This window comes from Lissotriton helveticus, chromosome 3_1 (genome assembly GCF_964261635.1).
Source record: "Lissotriton helveticus chromosome 3_1, aLisHel1.1, whole genome shotgun sequence".
Taxonomy (NCBI): domain Eukaryota; kingdom Metazoa; phylum Chordata; class Amphibia; order Caudata; family Salamandridae; genus Lissotriton; species Lissotriton helveticus.
In genome coordinates this window covers 1,570,858,683-1,570,885,565 of record NC_136061.1, presented here as the reverse complement: position 1 = coordinate 1,570,885,565, position 26,883 = coordinate 1,570,858,683, and the positions used below count along the sequence as shown (strand labels likewise).

The 26,883-nt window shown below is 44.9% G+C and overlaps 1 protein-coding gene across 1 annotated transcript in view; it reads right to left on the bottom strand.

Annotated features, from left to right (window-relative positions):
* Positions 1-26,883, bottom strand: part of VSIG10L2 (V-set and immunoglobulin domain containing 10 like 2) — a 221,496-nt gene that overhangs the window by 102,758 nt on the left and 91,855 nt on the right. The window contains exon 5 of the mRNA XM_078683409.1: positions 4,596-4,856. Coding sequence (XP_078539535.1) covers positions 4,596-4,856 — 261 coding nt within the window. The remainder of the gene's footprint in view (positions 1-4,595; positions 4,857-26,883) is intronic.

The following is a 26,883-nucleotide window of genomic DNA, read 5'->3' as shown; positions in this document are numbered from 1 at the left end:
GGTGCAGAGTGCAGAGTGGTGGTGCAGAGTGGCGGTGTAGAGTGGCGGTGCAGAGTGGCGGTGCAGAGTGGCGGTGCAGAGTGGCGGTGCAGAGTGGCGGTGCAGAGTACAGAGTGGCGGTGCAGAGTGCAGAGTGGCGGTGCAGAGTGGCGGTGCAGAGTGGCGGTGCAGAGTGGTGGTGCAGAGTGGCGGTGCAGAGTGGCGGTGCAGAGTGGCGGTGCAGTGCAGAGTGGCGGTGCAGTGGTGCAGAGTGGCAGTGCTGAGTGGCGGTGCAGAGTGGCAGTGCAGAGTGGGGGTGCAGAGTGGCGGTGCAGAGTGGCGGTGCAGAGTGGCGGTGCAGAGTGGCGGTGCAGAGTGGCGGTGCAGAGTGGAGGTGCAGAGTGGGGGTGCAGAGTGGGGGTGCAGAGTGGGGGTGCAGAGTGGCAGTGCAGAGTGCAGAGTGGCGGTGCAGAGTGGCGGTGCAGAGTGGCGGTGCAGTGCAGAGTGGCGGTGCAGAGTGGCGGTGCAGAGTGGCGGTGCAGAGTGGCGGTGCAGAGTGGCGGTGCAGAGTGGCGGTGCAGAGTGCAGAGTGGCTTTGCATAGTGGCGGTGCAGAGTGCAGAGTGGCGGTGCAGAGTGGCGGTGCAGAGTGGCGGTGCAGAGTGGTGGTGCAGAGTGGTGGTGCAGAGTGGCGGTGCAGAGTGGTGGTGCAGAGTGGCTGTGCAGAGTGGCGGTGCAGAGTGGCGGTGCGGTGGTGCAGAGTGGCAGTGCAGGGTGGCGGTGCAGAGTGGTGGTGCAGAGTGGCGGTGCGGTGGTGCAGAGTGGCGGTGCAGAGTGGCGGTGCAGGGTGGCGGTGCAGAGTGGCGGTGCAGAGTGGTGGTGCAGGGTGGCGGTGCAGGGTGGCGGTGCACGGTGGCGGTGCAGAGTGGCGGTGCAGAGTGGCGGTGCAGAGTGGCGGTGCAGAGTGGCGGTGCAGAGGTGCAGAGTGGCGGTGCAGAGTGGCGGTGCAGAGGTGCAGAGTGGCGGTGCAGAGTGGCAGTGCGGTGGTGCAGAGTGGCGGTGCAGAGTGGCAGTGTGGTGGTGCAGAGTGGTGGTGCAGAGTGGCGGTGCAGAGTGGCGGTGCAGAGTGGCGGTGCAGAGTGGCGGTGCAGAGTGCAGAGTGGCGGTGCAGAGTGGCGGTGCAGAGTGGTGGTGCAGAGTGGCCGTGCAGAGTGGTGGTGCAGAGTGGCAGTGCAGAGTGGCAGTGCAGAGTGGCGGTCCAGTGGTGCAGAGTGGCGGTGCAGAGTGGCGGTGCAGAGTGGCGGTGCAGAGTGGCGGTGCAGAGTGCAGAGTGGCGGTGCAGAGTGGCGGTGCAGAGTGCAGAGTGGCGGTGCAGAGTGGCGGTGCAGAGTGGCGGTGCAGAGTGGCGGTGCAGAGTGGCGGTGCAGAGTGCAGAGTGGCGGTGCAGAGTGGTGGTGCAGAGTGGCGGTGCAGAGTGGCGGTGCAGAGTGGCGGTGCAGAGTGCAGAGTGGCGGTGCAGAGTGCAGAGTGGCGGTGCAGAGTGGCGGTGCAGAGTGGCGGTGCAGGGTGGCGGTGCAGGGTGGCGGTGCAGGGTGGCGGTGCAGGGTGGCGGTGCAGGGTGGCGGTGCAGAGTGGCGGTGCACAGGTGCAGAGTGGCGGTGCAGAGGTGCAGAGTGGCGGTGCAGAGGTGCAGAGTGGCGGTGCAGAGTGGCAGTGCGGTGGTGCAGAGTGGCGGTGCAGAGTGGCGGTGCAGAGTGGCGGTGCAGAGTGGCGGTGCAGAGTGGCGGTGCAGAGTGGCGGTGCAGAGTGCAGAGTGGCGGTGCAGAGTGCAGAGTGGTGGTGCAGAGTGGCAGTGCAGAGTGGCAGTGCAGAGTGGCGGTGCAGAGTGGCGGTGCAGAGTGGCGGTGCAGAGTGGCGGTGCAGAGTGGCGGTGCAGAGTGCAGAGTGGCGGTGCAGAGTGCAGAGTGGCGGTGCAGAGTGGCGGTGCAGAGTGGCGGTGCAGAGTGGCGGTGCAGTGGTGCAGAGTGGCGGTGCAGAGTGGCGGTGCAGAGTGGCGGTGCAGAGTGGCAGTGCGGTGGTGCAGAGTGGCGGTGCAGGGTGGCGGTGCAGAGTGGCGGTGCAGAGTGGCGGTGCAGAGGTGCAGAGTGGCGGTGCAGAGGTGCAGAGTGGCGGTGCAGAGTGGCAGTGCGGTGGTGCAGAGTGGCGGTGCAGAGTGGCAGAGTGGCGGTGCAGAGTGGCGGTGCAGAGTGGCGGTGCAGAGTGGCGGTGCAGAGTGGCGGTGCAGAGTGGCGGTGCAGAGTGGCGGTGCAGAGTGGCGGTGCAGAGTGCAGAGTGGCGGTGCAGAGTGCAGAGTGGTGGTGCAGAGTGGCAGTGCAGAGTGGCGGTGCAGTGGTGCAGAGTGGCGGTGCAGAGTGGCGGTGCAGAGTGGCAGTGCGGTGGTGCAGAGTGGCGGTGCAGAGTGGCAGTGCGGTGGTGCAGAGTGGCGGTGCAGAGTGGCAGTGCGGTGATGCAGAGTGGCGGTGCAGAGTGGCAGTGCGGTGGTGCAGAGTGGCAGTGCAGAGTGGCAGTGCGGTGGTGCAGAGTGGCGGTGCAGGGTGGCGGTGCAGAGTGGCGGTGCAGAGTGGCGGTGCAGAGTGGCGGTGCAGAGTGGCGGTGCAGAGTGGCGGTGCAGAGTGCAGATGACAGTGCATATCTACAGGCTAGTGAAGCCAATGCATATCTACAGGCTAGCAACGACAGCGCATATCTACAGGATAGCAACGACAGCGCATATCTACAGGCTAGCGACGACAGTGCATATCTACAGGCTAGCGATGACAGTGCATATCTACAGGCTAGCGATGACAGTGCATATCTACAGGCTAGCGATGACAGTGCATATCTACAGGCTAGCGATGACAATGCATATCTACAGGCTAGCGATGACAGAGCATAACTACAGCCTAGTGAAGCCAATGCATATCTACAGGTTAGCGATGACAGTGCATATCTACAGGCTAGCGATGACGGTGCATATCTACAGGCTAGTGAAGCCAATGCATATCTACAGGCTAGTGATGACAGTGCATATCTACAGGCTAGCGATGACAAAGCATATCTACAGGCTAGCGATGACAAAGCATATCTACAGGCTAGCGATGACAGTGCATACCTACAAGCTAGCGATGATAATGCATATCTACAGGCTAGCTACGACAGCGCATATCTACAGGATAGCAATGACAGCAAATATCTACAGGCTAGCGATGACAGTGCATATCTACAGGCTAGCGATGACAGTGCATATCTACAGGCTAGCGATGACAGAGCATATCTACAGGCTAGCGATGACAGAGCATAACTACAGCCTAGTGAAGCCAATGCATATCTACAGGTTAGCGATGACAGTGCATATCTACAGGCTAGCGATGACGGTGCATATCTACAGGCTAGTGAAGCCAATGCATATCTACAGGCTAGTGATGACAGTGCATATCTACAGGCTAGCGATGACAAAGCATATCTACAGGCTAGCAATGACAGTGCATACCTACAAGCTAGCGATGATAATGCATATCTACAGGCTAGCTACGACAGCGCATATCTACAGGATAGCAATGACAGCGCATATCTACAGGCTAGCGATGACAGTGCATATCTACAGGCTAGCGATGACGGTGCATACCTACAGGCTAGTGAAGCCAATGCATATCTACAGGCTAGCGATGATAGTGCATATCTACAGGCTAGCAATGACAGTGCATACACTCACAAGGAGACCACAGCCAGCTGAGGTGCAATCTTCACCCACTCACAAGAACGACATCTCAGGCAGCAGCAGTGCAAGCTTCTTACACTCACAAGGAGACCACAGGCAGCAGAGGTGCAAGCTTCTCACACATAAGACGGACATCACAGGCAAGTGGTGCAATATTGGCACATTCACAAGGAGATCCCTAGCAGTACACACCACATGAACACACTCCATAACACATAGCAACAATACATTGGCATTTACAATGCCATTAGCTCAAACTCAAATAAATCCGAGCCCGATTGCATTTCTAATGCTTGTTTATTAAATGCTGAGACCCTCACCAGGGCGTTAGCAGGCATTTTTCTAAGGGATGAATATGGGAATAAAAGAAGGAAGGACTCATAAATATATTGCCAATTTACAAACGTTGTTCACATTTCCATATAGAATGCAAACCTTTCTTCCCTTTTATGCCTCCGCTAACCTTCTCACTCAAAATAACTGACTAATATTCACCACTGAAATTACTCCATATTTTACCATATTAATCCACCACTAATCCTTTATGGGCTTCCTGAATAGCGTGCGTCAATACCCCATCAGGGGTAACAAGTGATATATAAATACAAACCTTTTTCCTCCTCTATCCTTCTGCTATCATTCCAAATCCAAATAGCTGACTAACCTATCTACCACTTAAAATGTACTTGCATGTTTCACTATACTAATTCAACACTAATCCTCTATGGGTCCCGGAGTAGCGTGCTACTCGCCGAAAAAGCGCTTCAACGCCTCGTCAGGGGTAGTAAGCACTATATAAATGCAATTACAATACAATACAATACAATATACACATGTGTCAACAAAAACATGCTACTTACAAACTGTGGTTCTGCACACTGCATCCCCTCTGAGTCCAGGGTGGGAGATCACACAGGTGTATGTGCTGCTGTTCCTTATGTCAGCCCCTCTTTTGAGTCTGGTGACGTTGGAATATGACTCGATGTCGCTCTCCGCCTCGCTGGACTTCAGCCAGCGCAGCCGTGCTGGTGGCAGACCACCAGTCCAGGAGCACCACAGGGCAACATCCTTGTAATTATTCCAAGCGAGGGCTGTGCAGGTGGGAGCGCCATTGGGTAAATCTACACACAGGATGGGGTTTGCATCAACAGTAGGAGGAGTTAAAAGTGTTATTAAAGAATGCATAACAGTTCAAAGATGGCTGTCATTCCATTGTGTTTGCATGCTTTTTCTATGTACTAAAGTGTGTCACAAGTCAAATAGCCTGAGTCTGCGAGACTGGGTAGATCCTGGAAAAATCGTGTTGACTTGATCAGCTGCAGTTCAAATGAATTGACCGAAAAAACACAATTCTGAACTCTGTTGTCTGGTGTGAGCCAAAATGCAAAACCAACATTGAGAAATTTGGGGATACAATTCATCCTGCTAGATCATCAGTTAATTGTTGACATGGGAAGTTACTTTCTTAGGTACCAACCAGTTCACTTTTGCAGCAGTGTTAACATTTAGGGCCAGATGTAAGAAATTCTTATTTTGCATTTTCTAAATAGCGATACAGTGCAAAACGGTCTGAATAACATTTGCAATTTCCTAATAGTGATTTCCACAGAGTAGGAAAATCTATTAGGAAATCGGAAATAAGAAATACTATTGCATTCCCACCTATGGGCCAAAGAGGAAATGGATTGCATTTCCTAAATTGCGATTTCCTAATTGGAAATCGCAGTTCAGGAAATCCAAATCCAAGGGTGCCTCTGAGCCTAAACCCCTCCCCTCACCCCCCTGCAAAATTCTAGTGCACATGTACGTGCACATATGCCCTAAGGCCATATGTGCACTTCATGTCACATTAAAAAATGCATTTTGCACACGGTTACCATTGGCTTTGAGTCGATGGTAATAGCATTTCCTGAATGCTCAATTCACATTTAGGAAATGTTTTGTACATGCGCTTTAGGAATCGCACATATGTAATCCCTATTTGCGTTTCCTAAATCACGGTCACAATTTGTGATTTCTACCGGGTAGAAATCGCAAATTGCGACCTGTTTTTGGCCTTTGTACATATGAAAAGGCTGTTTTGCATTCCTTAATTAGCCGAAACTGCGATTCGCCTCGCTAAGAAATGCAAAAAGCTTTCATACATCTGTCCCTAAATTCTAAACTATGCTAAAAGGTGGGCTCAAGCCAACATGGATTGACTTAAAAAGGAAAATAGGTGATGAACGAACATGCGTGAACCAATCTGAATAAATTGGGATTACTTTGGTTGTCTTCAATTCCAGTTAATTAGCATATCACAAGTCCTTGCCATTATAGAGTTGGTTGACATCCATTTTCAAATAACCAGATAAGCCCATACTCTAGGCCCCCTGCATGGGACACAAACATCCCCAGATGCATCTTGTCTTTATCAGGCCTTATCACTGAGGTACAGTCTCAGTTCTTATTATTCAGCAGGTTCAGTTTCCCATTGGTCATGACCCTTCTAGAAACCAGAAGCGTGATTGAAAGTTGTCCTTGAATCTGCAAAGTAGGCAATTAACCTAAGCACAGAGCAGGACAGTTCATACTTCAGAGTTCAGAATAGTAGTTTACTTTAAAAGGAACATAAGTTATTCATGATTTTAGCTTCTAATGGCATTATGTGTGCCATGCCAGAACCTGTTTAGCATCACTTCCGGGCTTTGAATTCAGCATTTACTGTAGGTACAAACCATGTTCTGATGTATTCTTGGTGCAGTGATCCTCACTCCACATTTGCCCTAGTGTACAATGCAACCTTTAATTCTCAGAGGCACTATGGAATAATTTGAATATGTCAATTCAATTTCAATTAATTTATTTGTATGATTAATAAAACTAGTTTAAAAATACATGAAGTTTATACATTAAAAGATTACTGTGGGTTCATTGCTAGCATATCTATCAGTTAAAACGTGAGAGCAGTATGTCACAGTGTTAAGCCATTTCCAAAAGATTCATGCAGTACACACAAAATACACAAAAAATGAAATCCTCAACTCATAGTACTGAGCCCCTTCCACATAAATCATTGAATACGTGTTTAAAATGTGCGGGAAAACTTGCAGCTTATGAAACTCATTTAAACGGATCTCAATCAATTTATAACATGCATATTAAGACACAGGCTTCTAAAAGAACATGATAATAACCTGAAAGTGCCTACAGTATGTAAAGTGCTATCAACACTTTTGCAAATTGCGTACTCTCTTAGACTTGTAAAGGGTGTAAAAAAAACTGGGCCTGGATGTATCAACATTACGTTTTGCGATTTCTTAATGGCGATTTTTACCGAATCGCTATTAAGAATTCGCAAAATGTGATGTATGTTGAAAATCGCAATTTTTTTGCGATTCCTTATTATTCCTTATTTGCGAAAGGATTTCGCAAATCAACACGAACCTCAAGTTGGTGTTAATTTGCGATTCCTTAACCTGAATTCGCAATTTAAAAAAGCTTCATACATAGCATTTAAGGAATCGCAAAATTGCGATTCCTTAAATGCTTAAGCAAAATAAGGGGTAAACAACCTTTACAACGCAACTTTTACCACGCAGTGCCTTTACGACGCAACTTTTACAACGCAAACCATTACAACGCATTGCGCTGGGGGGCGCTCTAGGATAGGGAATAGGTTTAATGTACTATCCAACACCTTCCCTACTATCCACGGGGACTGGAGTTGGAATAGTAAATTAAACAATTCACTATCCAGCGCCTAAAAGCACTATGCGTTGTAATGGTATGCATTGTAAAAACCGCGTTGTCAAAGCATGCGATGTAAAAGCATGCGTTGTAATGTCATACATCCAAAATAAGGAATCGCAATTTTTTGCGATTCCTTATTTTGCTAATTTCACATACATTCCAAAAGATGCAACATGTCCGTTTGCGATTCGTTAAGGCCGAAATGAATCGCAAAAGGCTTGATACATCTAGGCCCTGGTCTCCATCCGTTTTGAAACAGGTATATCATGACACAAACCTCATAAAAAAGTATTGATTCCCTGTAAGTGCATACAGTGTATAAAGTGCTATCAAGATTGCTATATCCCGGTTCATAGCCGCATTGCGCTGTTGAAAAATGCACCTCTCCTGAATATTTAGGACATTACAGGACCTTAGATACTTAAAGTGTAAATCTAATTGCTGCGTTTAAGACTGCCCTCTGTCATTCTGTTACACATCAAACAAGCAGAAACTCACACTTTCGGCATTTTGTCAGCAGCTTATACAATTGAATTACACATTTTATAGATCATGACGAAAATGATCCTGTGAAGTTCATCATTGTGGATAAGGTTTGTAAATAATAGTCTCTACAGTTCTCCACGGTTTCGGGGCGAGTATGTAAGAGGGACCACAGATCATTGGTCTAAAGTGCCTGGTTAGTATATTAGTCACAGGGGATTGCAGTACTCAACAACTTCTCGAATGCCTGCTACATTTCTCAAATCTCCCTGCCAAAATTGGATGTTGTGCTTTGAAACAAGTGATTACAGCGGGTCCACAAGAGAGTATGCCCAGCGGTTGGAATTTAGGGGCTTACAAGAAACTGGCAGAGCGTGGTGTTAAGCCAAATTTGGTAACGCCATGCTCCAACTGTTTCAAAAAGGCCAGGATGCGCCATATTTACAAGAGTGTGGCACCAAGCTGAGCTTCCACTAGCGCTGGTGCTAAGAAGCTTTCCAGCACCAGCACAGGCACCCTAGTACCAATTTGCTAGGGGTGCCTGTGCTGCAGGGGCAATTTTTTATATGCATGAAGGGACACCTTCCTGCACATAAACAATCTTTACAGGCGAGTTGCTCTACCTATGTGTGTTGCAGAATGCAGTGCATTTGGAAAGAACAAAATACGGGGAGAAATAAAACACTTCTCCTAGTATCGCCTGCTTAAGACCAGGGGGCATATTATCAAGCAGGGCGATAGGCAATTATCGCCGCTTTAGTGGCTGTTTTTGTCAGCTAAGCTGCGATAATTCTATCGCCCTATTAGCAAGCTGTCGCTAACTAATGTTAGCGACAGCTTTTAGGCGATAGCGAGCGGTTTGGGGCCCGCTTTGCATGTCAGCGATGTCTATCGCTAATGACATGCAAAGTGGGCGTACCCAACCAGTTAGCGACTGAAAGCAGTCGCTAACATCGCTATCGCCTATTAGCAAGGCAGACGTAGCAATGGAAATATTTGCGCTAAGCGCGAATATCCCCAAATACTAACACCTGCCCAGACCAGTTCTTAGCCATGTTATCCAACGGGAGGTGGATAACATGGCTAAGAGCATTTCGTCGCTAATGCGTGAATATCGCTGTATTCTCAGCGATATTCACGCATTTCGCCGCTATCGCTGAAACTTTGCCAATAGCATGTTTTCTCCGCTAACATATCCAGCGATAGGCAGCGATAAAAAAATCGCCCTATGCCTATTTAGCGATAAATATCGCTACTTGTTGGTAATATGCCCCTAGGTATTCACTGACAGTATTTTTTGCGCTGACCCATACCTTGTTATTATGGTGCAGTGTCATTACTGCAATTGGTGTTGCTGCAGAATGCCCACTCCAACATACACTACACGCTCTTTTCACGCTAAGTGCTGTATGAATAGGGGCATTATGTAAATAAGGTGAAGGAGTTAACGCCACCAAAACATTGGAAAAAGTGATGTTCTGGTAGCGGTAAATATGCCCCTGAGTTTTTAAAAGCTCCCGCCTTTCTTTCAACAAAACCTGGCAAAAGCAGACTGTGTGCACAATTGTTTCGCTGTAAGACTGGCTGAGCCTGCATATTGCATTAACATTTTTCGAAATCCTCGCAGGTTGGCAGCCCTCCTAACCTATACTGTATGAGCTTTTGTTTAATGTGTTTTGACATGTAAGCATTTAAAATTGGTTGCGGTGTGAGTTTAACATAGTTGGTTAAGGCCACCTAGGCATGCCTGCGTGGAGCCAATATTTGTTTATGTGCCAGCCATGATGTCTGATGTACCACTTTGAAAATGATCCTTATAAAACTTGCAAAAGTAATGCAGGTGTCCGACAGCACATCTGCTTTTAGGTTCTGTAATGAATGATCCAAATTGACCCGGCTGCAGATCAACTATCAGATTTAGATATTTGTAGCCATAATTGGTTTTCCAGAGAGTCAGCGCTTGCATAAAGCATATTTTCAAAAATGCACCTTGTCTCTCCAGGGTTTGATTAAAAAGGCCAAAAACAAGCTTAATTTGAGCAGGAGAGGTGAAGAACCCTTCTATAGGTGCCCTCTAGGAGCTTATCCAGCAGACAGGAACTGCTTCCAAGCATAGCCTCTGATCCATAGGCGAGAATGGGCAGCAGTTTGGCGCAGATCCCTTTCATTGAGGGATCAGGGGGACCACCAACAAGGTGTTTCGAAAGCTTCAAGAATGCATGTAGTAGGGTCGTTGCTTTTGACTTTAAGGCCTCCTTGTGAGGGAGGAAGGTTCCACAATTATCCATGATCACACCCAGGTATTTATAGGCCACAGCAATTTGAAGACCTTTCAAATACTACTGACCTGCTTTTCTTTTTCTTACCACCAATTATCATTATCCATGTTTCTCGGGTTGATGGTAAGCCCATTGTGTTTCTTATAATTGTGCAATTTTGTCCAGAAGCTATTGCAACCCCACTCTGGTCTTGAATATTAGAGGGGCATCATCTGCACAAAGGAGGCAACAAATTGGTTTGCCTCCAAGATTTGGGGCGTGTGCATTCACTTTGCCTAGGGCTGTCAGGAGATCCACCAGAAATATTTTGAAAAGCAGCATATGTGTACCTGTCAATATTTTTCAGGACACATAATCTTTGGTTACCATAACATTTTGCAGGAGACAATGAATGCTGAAGGCCTGATTATTTTGGGAAATTGTGGTGGAGTGGGATGGAGAAGCATGTGGGGGTTTATGTGTCATATTTCGTTTCTGAAAAATGTTGCCATGTAACAAGCTACTTGAAAGCACTAACAAAATTAAGGTAATGGTAGGAAGAAGGTGTGTTCATGAGGTGGTTTGAAAACAAGAGGCTGGATCCAGTGAACCAATTTCATGATCTCTGTATACTGTTTTTGGATAGCTTGTCTTGGGAACCCCGTTAGAGTGAGACTCAGATTAAGGCCGTGAATATGTGAATTCCATTTGAGAACAGCTGAAGCCCATGGTGTTTAATGGATACCAAAAGTTCCTTTTACATGGTTGCAGTAAACACTCTCAAATTGATTCTGAGTTTGAGGTCCTAAAACCATCAATGATCCAACCTGTAAGGTTGAAAGCAGGATTTTTGTGTTGACAGTCATCGATCGGCCTGAGAACATTTTACTTACTTTGTATATCGTATCCTAGAAATTCCAGTTTCTAAGTTCTCATGCCCAGTGCAATAAGCTATTTCTAACTTTGAGCGTATATTTAATTGCATTCTTTCTGCACAAATATCTGATTTATCCCTTTCCTATTTCTTCATTTCCAGGTTTTATGAGTATCTCAGATATTGAATCTTTGATATCTATATTATGTCTTTTTGTGTTTAGAAATCTGAGGAGTTAACATTTCATAGTAATTTATTGTGTGGCCAAAATGTGATCTATTGTTTACTCTCTTTTTTATGTATTGTTTATATACAGACATGTACTTCTCAATAAAAATACACAACAACAAAAATAAATATCAGGTGTGATAATCTCTTAGTCTCATTCTTAAATCACTTTTAAACAATTTGGGAAAAATGATCTGCAATGACAAGAAGCCTGCTACTAGAGTTGCCAATATTTGCAAACTACGAAATGTTTTGGCTTACCACAGACTTATTTAGGTATGGCGCTGATGCTGCATTTACCCAAATTCCTTGATAAAGCCTTAGGCAACCAGTGTTTGAACAGGCAAATTGGGTTAATCCTGCCAGCATATTGAAGGTTTTATGGATGCAGCAAGCAGATTAAATTTAATTGTACATGTTCATGGGGTTGCAAATCATGATGTCCCACCTTTTTTGGATTTCCCATTATGTCTGCAAATTTGTAGAACTTTTTTTGACCCGTATTTTCAGAATCTGGAATCCAAGCATCTAAGAATGCTAATGTAATAGCTATCCTCTTTGAGGTGTTAAATATTGCATGCTAACTTAACATGAATGTATTTTTTCTTCATTTTTTAAAATACATGTTTTTGTATTTTAACTAGTATTTTGTATTGTATTCTTGTTTTATGTTGTGGCTATGAAACAATAAATATATTTGAGTAGTGCAGCAAACTTAAATATAAGTGTGAACTTCAAACTTGCAGTATAATTTATTAAAGTTGTTCACTGACTTAAAACAATCTTACAACACTTCTATACCGGGAAGGATTTGCTTTGTGCAGTAGGGGTTTTCCTTGGCTAAATATAGTCATGTGCACCAAAAGAGGGGCCTATATTCAGATATAGAGGTTGGTGGATGCAGGGCATATATAAAGAAAAAAATGGCTACATCATCTGCCATCATTGTTGTTGCCTGTCTTATTATGGTCTGGAGTGAGGAATTGCAGTGTTTCTGTAAGGGGGTCTTAAGCTGGCTTTGACAGTGGAAACCCTGACCTAGTGACCTGTGTGCCGCTGGGCCGCCAGGCCTTATTAAGACAGGCAGCTTCATTGATTTTCTCAACTAGAAAAGCCATTGTACTCCCAGGGGACAGAGAAAAGAAAAACTAGCAATGACCCTGATACACAGTAACCAAACTCCCTACTCATCAGGTCAACTGATTGTTTATTTCACTGACGCAAATGCATGCTTTGGGAATGTGTTTCAGTAAAACAAAACAGAAAACCTAGTGGGACCAAAATCGTGACACGGAAGATGGGGATCTCTAACAATGGACTCCCTCAGTCTGATCTAAACATAGAAATGCAATCTTAAGACTTTCCTAACCAGTACTAGGGCCATTGTAAATCACAGACATCTTTCCTGTCATAAGGCACAAGTCATATGGCCTTTTAAAGCTATGGAAGAACTAAAGCAAATCAGAACCCCACTTTCTGTCCTAGCCTAAACCCTTAAAACCCTTAAGCTGTAGGAGTTATCAGTCTATTAGCAAAGTCAAAAAGCTATTTTAATTCTCATATTAGCCTCATTATGCTAATGTTTTGAGGCAAAACACTTATCTTTGTTGATTTTGGACACAGTTTAAATAGATAAAACAAATGCAAAGACCACACATCTCAGTTACTCAATCAACAGCCCCAAAGTCAAACTTCATTAGTAATTTAGTATCAAGAGGAATCTTTACTCTCTTTCTTGTAGCAAGCACAGCATGGAACTAATCTCAAGTTGCATGGGAGGAAATATTTGAATTTGGGTTATTTCTGGATAAGGATTGCTTCCGTTATTTTTCTTCCATTTTGATTCTTCCAGACTTGGTTGGTCTTTGTTGCTAAGGAAATGGGTGCTGCCCAAGATGATACGGTTCGAGTCAAGTAGATGAGTGTCCTGGTATGCCGCCTTGCAGGGTAGGTAAAATTGACCTTTGCCTATATGGAGAGTAGGTGGGGGATTTCATCATAGGTGCAATGTGGTCATTTTAGTGTGCTCTTGATCTCATTCTGCAGCAGGTGTTTTTGAAATTGTACTACATTTACTTGTTGACGTAGATAACAAATTGAAAAATGTGAGAATATTCGCGGGGTATCTGTTCCTGTGTTAGGGTGTCTCAGGTTACATTTGTAGAAGACGGATGGGGTCTTCCTTTTTAGGAAGTAGTGCCCTCACACACCAGTGAGGGTGTCATGCGTCATCATCAGTCTTGGCTGCCCGTGAGGTTGGCACTGCAATACCTCGTGGGCTAAACAAGAGGGCTCTTTAGCTTTAATTAAAAAGATGTGATGATGAGTGCAGGTGTGTGGGAGATAAGTGAAGTGGTGAATTGAAACCACCGCAGGGGTACCACAAATATACTTTTAATCCTGAGTCCCCTAGGTAAGGATAAAAGGTATGTGTAGATTGTTTACTTCTAGGTATGAAGAGAGGCACTCTATCAACATATATAGGTCATCATGTTTCACGCCTCAGGGTCCAGGAGGGGTCTATGGCAATTCATTAAGACCAAAAAGTAAGAATTAGTATGCCCACTTTGAGGGTTAAGTGGGCAGGTTTTTTTGGTAACAAATATTCACTAAAAAACGAATAGAAGTAAGCCACACAGGTACCTACTTTCAGTAGACCTAATGAGGTCTCTGAATCCAACTTGAAAGAAAAAAACATGATTTGTTGGTGTTATGATATTGGACATTCCCAAGGGAGATCCACAGGGGGTACATGATAGCATTATTATAATATATAAATCAAATCATGCTAGGAGTGCAATACAAAGCTCCTGTGGTGCAATGTGTCACACATCCTAAGAAATAAGTTGGGAGATTTTGCTTAAAAGTGATAATGAATACCCGACATACACACACACAATAACCTAAGGAGGTGAACCAAGATAAGGGTAGGGATATGGTATTGCCCTCCAATCAGAAATATTGTGCTCCTTGTGCAGATGACCATGAAAGTGCTACGGCAAAACATTCTGAAGAGGTAAGTATTAGGAAAGAATCAAAAGGTGAGGCGGCGTTGTGGAATTTATAACTTGCCATTCAGAGACCGCGGTATTTACATGGATCATCGTTGAGTGTAAACCGGTGACCTACCCTGCCTTTTGCTTGCCCGGAGGAGATTGTGGTCCGGACAGAACATGGTTAAGTACATTGCAAGGGACTCAGCTGGAACCAATCACGTCATACCTAGACATGATCACCAACACGTAGCGGCCATCACGTGAGTCTGAATGCAGCATCAAGGGAACTTGCAGGATTTCAGACATCTTGGCATGTATTCAAGTGAACTGTCCAGACACTGTGCGGGCCTTCCCAACCCTGAGTAGGTGCTTTTAATGCGATGGTGAAGACTTGTTTGGATCACGTCAAGCATAGTGCTTTCGTAATTGTAAATGATTCATCAGCCAGTGTCTCGCAAGGCACCGGGCGTTGGTATGGAAGTAAAAGTGGAGGCCCTAGTTTTGTGGCCATATTGAAAGAGGGAAATGAGTACTATCTCTGTATATGTGCCTGTGGTACTTAATCATAGACACCAACAACAGTATGAGTAGAAAATAGACTCCCTAAAGAAACCTGTGCACATGGCTCCCAAAACTTGGTCCACCTTTGGTCCTTAGTGGCCAGTGGTGAAACCGGTGTGACAGGATATTGTTCACCAGATGATATAGAAGTTGTACCCATGTAGGAAGATAGTGGTGTCTTAATAAAATTACGAGTGTTGTATATTATAATAAACAGAAGAGTTCTAGTGAGTCATGAGGTACCAGATCTAAGGGTGCTTTAACAAACAATCCTCTCTAGGAGACATCCTCTAGTCTATCTGGGCAATCATAATGTTTGGAGACTACTTCAAAGACGTGTGAAGCTCAACTGCTGGCTGGCTGTGTTCTGGTAATACAGTTGCTCTATCTCGAGGGCTTTTTGTTATCTGGAGCATTCAATCCAGGGTGTATCATCATTCAGACCATTGGTCTGCATTTTAAGACAGAACAACCAATGTTGTTCTCTGTTAAACTATGATTTATCCTCCATCTGTCAGTGGCCTCTAATGTTTGCAGCTGTGTCGTTCACTCCTAGAAAATGGGCTGACGTTTCTGCGGTTGTTCTTTTACAGCAGATGTTGCTACGATGTTCTGTGGCCTAATACAATGAGCAACTTTCATTATATGAATTATTAATTGCAAGAAGGATGCAAAGCTCAAAATAACATCAACACTGATGCCCATATGTGCCCCACTGATGCTTATTAGGGTACATGGTCAACTCTGCTGAATACTGTCATTGGTCAAGTTGGAGAAGAAAGCCTTTTTTAATGTGGTCCGTCATACATAATGTGTTGCCATCAGCCCACCGCTTGGTTCATGCCATACGGCTTTCCTGGTGGAATCTGTATTGGTGCGCTCATTAAAGTCCAATGTCAAGTAGTTGCTCAATGGTTATAATACCAAATGTCTTTCACTTGTCTTTACTGAATTGGATATTGTTGTTGATATGTGGATTATTTGGATGGGAGTTTTGGGACTAAGGAATTTCTTGAAGAGGGGGTGTAATCTGTTCTAATCTTTATCACTGGGAAATTCTCCTTGTATGAACGAGTTATTATAAAGCAAGTAAAGGGCAATGATGCCTCTAAATGTTTTGATTTCATGATGGTGATGGGGATCTGAAAGTGATGTCATCAGTGATTTAATTTGAGATGTCATCAGTGTTTTAATTTGAGATTTCATCAGTGATGTGATTAGTAATGTCACTGACCATGTCATGAGTGATGTAATATGTGAGGTCATAATCAGTGTATTGCGGGGGTGTAAGTTACAGTTAGCTCAGGTAACTATAACTCAAAAATTTCTAATGTTTTGTACATGTGAAATCTAAGCCTAACTATAATGTCCCTGTACCTTTTGTTTTTTCAGTGAATTTCTACAGCTATTTAATGTTATTTTCTAACTATAACGTCCCTGTAACTTTTGGCTTTAAAGGGAATTTGAAGGTTTTTAAAAATGTTTTTTCATAACTGTAACCTGTAACCTTTGAGAGTGGGTGTGTGAGTGGTTGCATGGGATCTATGAGTGGGTGTGTGAATGTTTTTGTGGGTGTGTGAATGGCTTCATGGGTCAGTGAGTAGGCGTGTGAGTGGCTGTATGGGTCTGTGAGAGAATGTGTGAGTGGCTGTATGGGTCTTTGGGTGGGTGTGTGAGTAGCTGTATGGGTCAGTGACAGGGTATGCAAGTGGCTGTATCGGTCTGCGAATGGGTGTGTGTGCCTTTATGGGTGTATGAGTGGGTGTGTTAGTAGTTTTGAGGGTGTGTGAGTAGATTTGTCAGTGAGTGGGTATGTGAGTGGCAGTATGGGTCAGTGAGTGAGTATGTGAGCAGTTGTGTGGATGTGTGAGTGGGTTTGTGAGTGGCTGTATAGGTCTGTAAGTGGGTATGTGAGTGGTGTTGTGGGTCTCTGAGTGGCTGTATGGGTCTGTGAGTGGGTGTGTGTAGTTATGTGAAAGTGTGAGTGGGGGTAGAAGTGGCTGTCTGGGTCTATGAGTGGATGTGTGAGTGACTGTATGGGTCTGTGAGTGGGTGTGTGAGTAGCTGTATGGGTTGGTGGCTGGGTGGGTGAGTGTATGGGTCTGTGAGTGGGTGGGTGGGTATATGAGTAGTGTTGACGGTGTGAGTGGGTGTGTGAGTGGCTGCTTGGGTCTGTGAGTGGGTGTGTGAATAGCTGTGTGGGTGTGTGAGTGGGTTAGTGAGTGACTGTATGGGTCTGTGAGTGGGTGTGTGAGTGGCTATATGAGTGTATAAGTAGGTGTGTGAGTGGCTATATGGGTGTGTGAGTGGTTATGTGGGTCTGTGAGTGGGTATGTGAGTAGTTTTGTGGGTATGTGAGTAGCTGTGTGAGTGACTATATTGGTGTGTGAGTGGGTGTGTGAGTGGCTATGTGGGTCTGTGGATGGATGTGAGAGTGGCAGAATGGGTGTGTGAGTGGGTATCTGAGTGTCTGTTTGGGTGTGTCAGCTGCTGTTTACTGACTCAGCCAGAGCAGAACCTCACCTGCCCCTTTATCCAACAAGAGTCCACAGTTTTGAACAAAATGTCCACCCAATTGGAGTACTTTCTATTGGTTAATTAGTACATTTCACTCATTGGGTAAATGTCTAGTGCATATTCTACACTACAACAGCATAATGGACCAGAAGAAAATGTCACCAGTGACCTTCTGTTCATTTAATTTCAGCAATGTGATTGTTCCTCATGGGTCTTCTTCCAGAAATGTGTGCTAACATGAATTCTCCTATAGAGAAGATGATGCGACTACAAACAGGTGACTATCCACCAAACAAGGGTACTTCCTCGTACCTATATAAAGTTAGTGCTTCTTTGTTTAGTGGAGATATTTTCATATTCTCTGACTTCAAGAATACGTCACCAAAATCAGTGGGAAACACGCAGGGGGGGCCTTTTGGTAAGTTTTCGTCATTCTGGCAAAAGGTGAGAAGATCTTAGCATACTACTGAGGTGGACGGGGTGGGGCCAAACAGGCGAGGCCCCCAGGTGTACTGATTTTTCTCCTTCGCATACTCATAGCAGTTTACAGGAAGAACCATGTACTCTTCTCTCACCAGGAGAGGACAAGATTAAACCCACTCATCACAGTAACTACAGATTGCAGTCCAATAGGTCAATGAAACATTCACCCCCAGAAAGGATTTAAGATCGTTTTTCAATGTGGAATTGCTGAGAAAACAGGGCCATTAATGGTTCCTGGAGGAGGGCCATTCAGCCCCCTCCTTTGTTATTACAGGGCCTGCCCGGTGAGGTGGTGGTCCACGGGCCATAAAGGGCCCAGGAGGGGGGTCCGCACAGCCCCCCTCCCTTGATTTGAATTAGAATTTTATTGGCCTTGCCCGGGGAGCCGTGCAGCAATAGATGGCCAATGGAGGGCGCCACACACCCCCCTCCTATTCATTTAGCGTTGGCCTGGCACCGGGAAGGTGGTGGTCCTCTGGGCCTATATCAGCCATGGGTAGGGGACCATGTTCACACCCTCCTAAAAATTCTTTATTATATATGCCTTTGGGACCTGGCCACCCCATGGCTCAACTATAAGCAAGCGCTTGTTTTTAAAAAGATTTTCCTGAGATTCGTAAATCCACCATGATTATTGTAGGATTTAAAAAAAAATGCTTTTTGGGCCTAGCTCGGTCCCTGGGGGACCCCAACACCAATCCTAGGGTTCAGGGTACTCCTACCCTGCCCCCTTCTCTTTTTTTATTAGCCTTTTTTTTGGGCCTCGGCTGAGTCCCAGTTCCAAAATGGCTGTCAACACTTTCTGGTTCAAGTGTTGGCAGCCAATTAGATCTCAGCATGAGACCTTTTGGATCCGTGGAGGATCTGCTTCCTTAGATATTTTAAATTTGTTTTTTCTATAATAACTCGAAAACTACTAAATGGATTTACACTAAATCACAAAAAACACTTTTTCTGGACCAAGATCTAGCTTTCTGCCAACTTTGGTGTAATTCCATTTAGTAGTTCACCCTGTAATTGTGTCTAAAATCTCTATGGGAAATTGCATGGGGAAAACGTTTTGGGACACTCCCTTTTTCTTGGCCCCCACTTGGCGAATCACCCGGAAACTTTCAAGGCAGCAGCTGAAGTGAATGGCAAACATTAGTGAAGATTCATCAAATGGTGCCAGAGGTATTAGCAACAAAAAAAACGCCTTTACTGTGGAAAGTCGGTCCTAATATAACTACCTACTGGTGATGCCAGTAGGTAATATATATATATATATTTATATATAGATATATACTTATTTACAGGGGCTCAATCCATTCATCTCTTGTTTTGTCATTCACATTTTTCTTCCACTCATGTTAGCACACAGTATGGGACAATGGGTCAGGCCACTTCTGACATTCAATAACTTCACTCTGCGTGACCTTTTTCATATCAAGGAGGACCCAGCGATTGCCTCTACAACAAAGTTTTAGAAAGAGACTGCACCAGACCTTTGCCTTTATCAATGCTTGTTCTTCTTTTTTGGGGGGGAGTCCCATTTACCATTTATCAAGTTCCTCATAATTATTTGCCTGTTTTTATTTATTTATTTTTATTTATTTAATGCATTTTTATAAAGCGTGGACTTTACCCGAAGGTGTCAGAGCACTGTACAATAGAACCAGTTACGTTACATGAGAGAACTGTTGCAGGAATAAAACAAACAAAAATAGCAGGCCATAGAATCGGAGCGACGCAGGCAAAAGGCACATAATCTCAAGCACAGCATGAACAGATTGTACAAGCAAAAATAAGAATAAATATGACAAATTATACAATGACTAAAGAACTTCCTGGCGAACAATAGCAGGCCATAAAATCAAAACAACGCAGGCAAAAGGAACACAATATCAAACGCAGAAGCACAGGATGTACAAACTAAAATAAAAATATTTGTGACAAATTTACAATGACTAAAGAACTTCCTGGTGGGGTCTGAGAAGGAGGGAATTAGTTCTGAAAGTGTCTTTGGAATAAAAGAGATTTGAGGTCGGCTTTGAAGATCTGGATGGAGGTGATGGCACGGAGCGAAGGAGGAAGCGAGTTCCAGATTCTCACCGCATTACCTGAGAACGATTGTGCCAACAATTTTTCCCTTTTGAAGGAGGGGGTTCAAGAAGGAACTCTTCTGCATTCCGAGAAGGTCTTGAGCCTCCAGACAGTTTGAGTTTATTCGCCAGATAGGGAGGGGAGGAAGAGTGCAAAGCTTTGTGAGTGATGCACGCTGTTTTGTAGATAGCTCTAGCCTCGATGGGAAGCCATTGGAGAGAAGACAGGATAGGAGTGATGTGGTCACTACGTTTGGACCCTGTAATGAAGCGAGCTGCTGAATGGAGGATGGATTTGAGGGGGGAGAGGTGAGATTTGGGAAGGCCAGTCAGAAGAGAATTACAGTATTCCAGTCTAGAGAGAACTAGCGATTGGACCAAGGTTTTTAGGTCCTTCTCCGGGAAGAACCGACGAATCCCCCATAAAAGGCGCAGTTGATAACATGCGCACTTGGCCATGGAGTTGATGTGTGAGATTAGGTTGAGTCTTTTGTCAAGTATGACACCTAAGGATTTAGCGCAGTCCACAATGATGGGTTTACTGTTGAGTAGATTCGATTGATCCATCCAGGATTGCACAGGAGGCGGAGAGAGGGAGCTAGATAAGAGGAGGAATTCTGTTTTGGAGGGATTGAGAATGAGTTGGTGAACTAACATCCAGTTGTGAATAGTATTGAGAGTAGAGCTGAGTAGTGAGAGATCATGAGAGGAAGACACCTTGAGGTAGATTTGGGTGTCATCCGCATAGAGATGGTAGAGGATTCCAGATTTGCTTAAAAGGTTCCCTAATGGTTCCAGATAGAGATTGAACAGAGTTGGAGCAAGGATAGAACCTTGAGGTACGCCTTGACCAACCACCAGTGGAGACGAGAGACTGTTTGCAATCTTGATCATTTGGGATCTGTCCGAGAGGAAAGAGGCAAACCATTTGAGTACTGTGCCTTCCACGCCCATTCTCTGTTGAAGAATGTTAAGGAGTGTGTTGTGATTAACAGTGTCAAAAGCTGCAGAGAGGTCAAGAAGAATCAGAAGGCACTATTCCCCCGAGTCGAGAATATGCAGCGCATCATCGATCACTTGCAGCAGGGTTGTTTCTGTGCTGCAGTTTTGAATAAAGCCCGACTGGAACATGTCGAGGAGATTATTGTCCATAATGTGTTGGGAGAGTTGTTTTGCAACACATTTTTCTGTGATCTTTGAAAGAAAAGGGAGATTGGTGATGGGGCGGAAGTTATTGAGGTCATTTGCATCTGCAGAGGTTTTTTTTAGAAGGGGGTAACCTGTCCTGTTTTGAGGACAATTGGGAGGGATCCTTGACTGAGGAAGAGATTGACTAGCCTGGTGCAGTAGGAGAGAGTGTTAGTATAGAAATCCATGGCGATGCCACTGGGAATGGGGTCGGAGGAATGGTTGGAGGGTTTGGTTTCGCAGATGCATTTGAGGAGATCAACCTCAAACCAAAGTTCTGCCAAGTGACTACGGATTTTTACTCCTCGATGGGAGTGGGGTGGGTGACCTGTTCCACCAGAGATTTTACCTTTTGATCGAAGAATATAGCGAACTCAGTTGCTTTTTTAGAAGCATCCCCAAGCTTGATGGTTTGGGGAGCACAATTAGGGTTTTTGATGAGGTCGAAAAGTGTTTTGGGTCTGTTTTTAGCTTAATCGAGGAGGGATCTGAAATGTGATGTTTTTTCCTGGAAGATGTGCTTGTGGTATATGGATCTTGCTGAACGTAAAAGAGAGAGGTTGGGGGTGGATGGAGATTGTCTCCAGTGCTTCTCCAATATTCTAAGATTTTTCCTTTCGACATAGAGAGCTTTGTTGAACCAAGGAGCTGATGCGGTGGGTCTTTTCCTTTTGCTTTGGAGTGGAGCAACCTTGTCGATTTCAACTTCAAGGATTGAGAGGCAAAGGGGAGTGAGATCGTTGACATCCGTATTGGGGTCTAGACTAGGAAGAGACTGCATAGCAGAATCAAATAGAGTCTCAAGATCAATGTTTTTTGTGTTGCGGAACCACGTACAGGCTCTTTTGGGTTGGGCAAGAGTTAAAATGTGAGAGAGGAGAAAACAGAAGGGAATGAGGAAATGGTCATACCAGTCAACACGGATGGGTGAAGCAGTGGTAATCTGGTCTGATTTGGAAATCACAAGGTCCAGAATTGAGCCCTTGGCATGTGTAATTTCTGAGCAGTGTTGTGCAAGATCGTTAGCTGAGAGAAAGGTTGCAAGCTTGTTGGCAGCCGAGTCTTCCACAGAGCCCCAGTGGAGATTGAAATTGCCTAGGAAGACCTGCTTGTCGCTCTGTGAATATTGGTCACTAATGAAGTCGATGAATTCCTCAATGAAGGAAGAGCAATTACCAGGCGGGTGGTAGATGGTATGGAACCTGAAGGGTGTCCCATGATGAACTTGGAATTCTAGGGAGAGGCATTCAAAGGTGCGAAAGAGGGTGGTGGGCAAGGCTTTGATTTGGAGGGTGTCTCTAAAGATGATCGCGACACCTTCTCCGATCTTGACTGGTCTGTCGTTTCTGAGAATAGAGTAGTCAGTAGGTAACAAAAGATCAAATGAAGTGTGAGAGGAGTCATTAAACCAGGTCTCAGTGAGAAAGAGCATGTCGAGATTGTGGTGAGTGATGGTGTCGGAGATTTCAAGTTTATGTTTGGTTGCAGATCTGCAGTTATGGAGCATACAGTGTAGCTCTGACACAACTGTTTTGGTGGTGTGAGAGTCTGGACTGATGAGGGGGATAGGGATTAGATTCTTGAACGAAGGTGCCCCTTGAGGGGGAGGCTGGTAAGTTCTGACAGAAGAGATGGTCTGAATGGCAAATTGAGTAGAGTTGTTAGGAGAGGCGAGTGTAGGGGAATTGACATTGATGGTCTTGTAGGTAGCCAATAGGTTGGTAATGTCTGTGGAGGACAGATTGTGGTTAGCTCTATTGGGGCGTGGCAGCAAGGAACTCCTCGGGAGGTTGTTCAGGGAGGGGGATATCTTAGCACATAGGAGTGAAATGGACGCTTCAAGCTGGGAAATGACCGAAATGAGGGAATCAAGTTTAGTTTCCAGCGAGAGGTGTGCTGAGCACGGAGTGAAGGGTGGCTCAATGGTTAAGGGAGAGAGTGGCCTAGGCAAACGAGGACAGGAGGAAGTGGGGGACCGGGGAGAGTGTTGTGGTGCGAGGGTCGAAGGTGGAGGAGGCAGTGAAAAATGCGAAGAAAGGCAGTGGGCTGTGGGGGACTGGGTTAGAGATATGTGCTGATGTATGTAGCAGCTCCAACCATGTTTCAGCTACTTTCATGTCCATGCAAAAGTATTGGTTAACCATGGTTTATACATGGTAAACTGGGAAAGGCCAAGGATTAGCCTTGTTTTGACATTACTACGGGAAGATGTTAGAGTACGATCCAAACAATGAAAGGGAGATGCAGTCATCTTTCGCAATCATCAGTAGTATGTTTTCAGGTACCATGTGCATCACATAAAAAAATAGAAAGGGAAAAGTTGCCACATTACATGTGTGGGATTCCATTCAGTTAACCTCCACTCCTTAATAAACTGCAAACTGGAAGGACTTAGAAATGAAAAATGTTTACAGTGGAATTCCAGACACAACCTAGGAGAATGCAGTTATGCAAGAGGAAAATATTCTGAAGCACTAACCAGATGCCCATCCTTCAGTGCCTTTAAAAAAAATGGGTTGTTATGTTTGTTTTTGTCTAGTATTAAGTGAAATAGTTACCACCTAAAGAGTGATTGGTTGTCTGTTGTATTTTGTCAATTAAATTCTACTTTTGAACTGGGCAACTTTAAACAGCACATAATATAGAGTAGAGTAGTTTCAAAGGACGTTTCTCACCCGTTTTTGTGTTTGTGTGGGAAATGCAAGATGACGAGAAATTGTGGAATACGAACATCTTCATATGTTTGTGTCTAGAAGAAAGGGGGCATATAGGACTCGTGGGAAACCGTACATCCAACCAAACCAACATATGCACCATATACCAATTTTACTGTTCCCATTTAGGACTGTGGGAATTGCAGGTTTGCCACCAGTACACTTACCTGCTTCCAATGTCCTAAACCCTTATCTGCTAAAGGACATCCAGGTCACAATAGCGGTGTGTCCCATCTTGTTAATGGCAGGGCGACTATCGCTGATTTTCTCTGCTGCACTCCACCTCACGAGTTATGATGGAACCAGCAGGGAGAACAAGCAATTGCCCTGATGTGCATGGAAAAAAAATCTTTCAGGGAATTTTTTTTTTTTTTCTGAACCAAACTTCCGGTTTGAAAACTTGTTTCAGAAAAAGAAAGCAATAATGCTATGGTGGTCAAACAAACATGCAACCTCCTCTGCAATCATCTGTGCAACTGCTGCCCCTTCAGGTCCACCGATGGCACATAGATCCCTTCAGCCAGGCAAGTATTCCTCTTCTATGGGGACTATGGACAAGGCCACCACTAACTTGTCGCCTGTCTGTGTCTAAATGGCTCTGAAAGTAACGTCATTTGGGGCCATATTATCAAGAACAGACGATAAAATTATCGCCGCTTTATCGGCAGGAAACTGCCGCTAAAGTGGCGATAATGGGCTTCATATTATGTCCTTGTGAATTCCCATAGCAGCCCAGGTTCTGGTGTTAACCTGGGCTGCTATGAAAATTCACAAGGGCATATTATCAAGCCCATTATCGCCGCTTTAGTGGCAGTTTCCTGCCGATAAAGCGGCGATAATTTTATCGCCTGTTCCTGATAATATGACCCTTAGACCTTATTAAAACAGGCTAAAACCTTGACCCATGGCCAGCTTCATAATGTGTCTACAAGATAAAACTTTTGATGGCTTGGCTGTAGCCAACATCAGAGAGTTAATGGTATTGAAAATTGCATATCCAATTGAGGGAAGGGTGTAGCACAGTAGCAAGAGATTGAGGCCCATTTTCCAGGAAAGATATCGGGGCATATTATCAAGAACGGCATTAAAATTATCGCCGCTTTAGTGGCAGTTTCCTGCCGATAAAGCGGTGATAATTTTATCGCCTGTTCCTGATAATATGACCCTTAGACCTTATTAAAACAGGCGAAAACCTTGACCCATGGCCAGCTTCATAATGTGTCTACAAGATAAAACTTTTGATAGCTTGGCTGTAGCCAACATCAGAGAGTTAATGGTATTGAAAATTGCATATCCAATTGAGGGAAGGGTGTAGCACAGTAGCAAGAGATTGAGGCCCATTTTCCAGAAAAGATATCGGGGCATATTATCAAGAACGGCATTAAAATTATCGCTGCTTTAGTGGCAGTTTCCTGCCGATAAAGCGTGATAATTTTATCGCCTGTTCCTGATAATATGACCCTTAGACCTTATTAAAACAGGCGAAAACCTTGACCCATGGCCAGCTTCATAATGTGTCTACAAGATAAAACTTTTGATAGCTTGGCTGTAGCCAACATCAGAGAGTTAATGGTATTGAAAATTGCATATCCAATTGAGGGAAGGGTGTAGCACAGTAGCAAGAGATTGAGGCCCATTTTCCAAAAAAGATATCGGGGCATATTATCAAGAACGGCATTAAAATTATCGCCGGTTTAGCGTCAGAAAACTGCCGCTAAAACGGCGATAATGGGCTTGATAATATGCCCTGGAGAATTCCAATAGAAGCCCATGTTCACACCAGAACATGGACTTCAATTGGAATTCTCAAGGGCATATTATCAAGCCCATTATCGCCGCTTTAGCAGCAGTTTTCTGCCGCTAAACCGGCGATAATTTTAACGCCATTCTTGATAATATGCCCCTCCGTGTTTTGTTCTTGAAAAGTTGCGAGCACTTGCCAGTCTGATTCAAAGGTTTAAATTCCGCCAGACTGCTCTCTCTGGTAAATTCCAGCTGGCTGCAGCAGGTGGTTTCTTCTGGGTCCAGTTGTGGTAGGAGTAATTTGATGACTGGAATAGATACCTCCAGCAGCAAGCTAGAATTGGATTTCTACTGATTGAAATAAATTACCAAATGAAATCATGGCACACTATTAGACATGAACGATTTCGACACTGATAAAATGCTAAGAAATATGGGGCATATTATCAAGGACGGGCGATACATTATCGCCACTTTTATCGGCAGGAAACTGCCGATAAAGCGGCGATAATGGGCTTGATAATATGCTCTATGAATTCCTATCGAAGCCCAGGAAACTGCCGATAAGGCAGAGATAATGTGCTTGATAATATGCTCTATGAATTCCTATCGAAGACCATGTTAGATGTCTTCACATCTAACATGGGCTTCGATAAAAATTCATAGAGCATATTATCAAGCCCATTATCGCCGCTTTATCGGCAGTTTCCTGCCGATAAAAGCAGCGATAATGTATCGCCCGTCCTTGATAATATGCCCCGATATTTCTTGAACAATCAAATTAGATTTCAGGAAGCGACGGGTGCACACTGCGCTCTTCAGATGTCAATTTATGAGAATTATGCCTCCATTTGCTCTTACCACTTATCTATTTATTCATAGTTCTTTGTTAGTACATCAGTTGCCAAAACCTCAATGTGTGGCAAAACCCAAAGCACGTAAAGTACATTTTCCTCTTTTAAAATATTTTTTTCTGATTATACGCAGGGGAATGGTGCAAATCGTTGCATGCAAATTAGGAAATGGTTTCCTCGCAGATGTTATTGGCCGGTGTTCTACGCAGGGCCGGTTTTAGCACTGGTGGTGCCAAGTGCAATATTTTTTGGGGCGCCCCCACCTCCCATGACCACCTCCTTGAATTCCGTCACTATCACCGGGCATAAGTGCCCCTCATTTCTCCAATCACAAGTTATTGCTAAACACAGTGCCCCCCCCCCCCCCTATGAGGCCAGCGCCCTGTGCGACTGCACTGGCCGCACTGCCCTATAGCCGGGCCTGGTCCTTCGGATG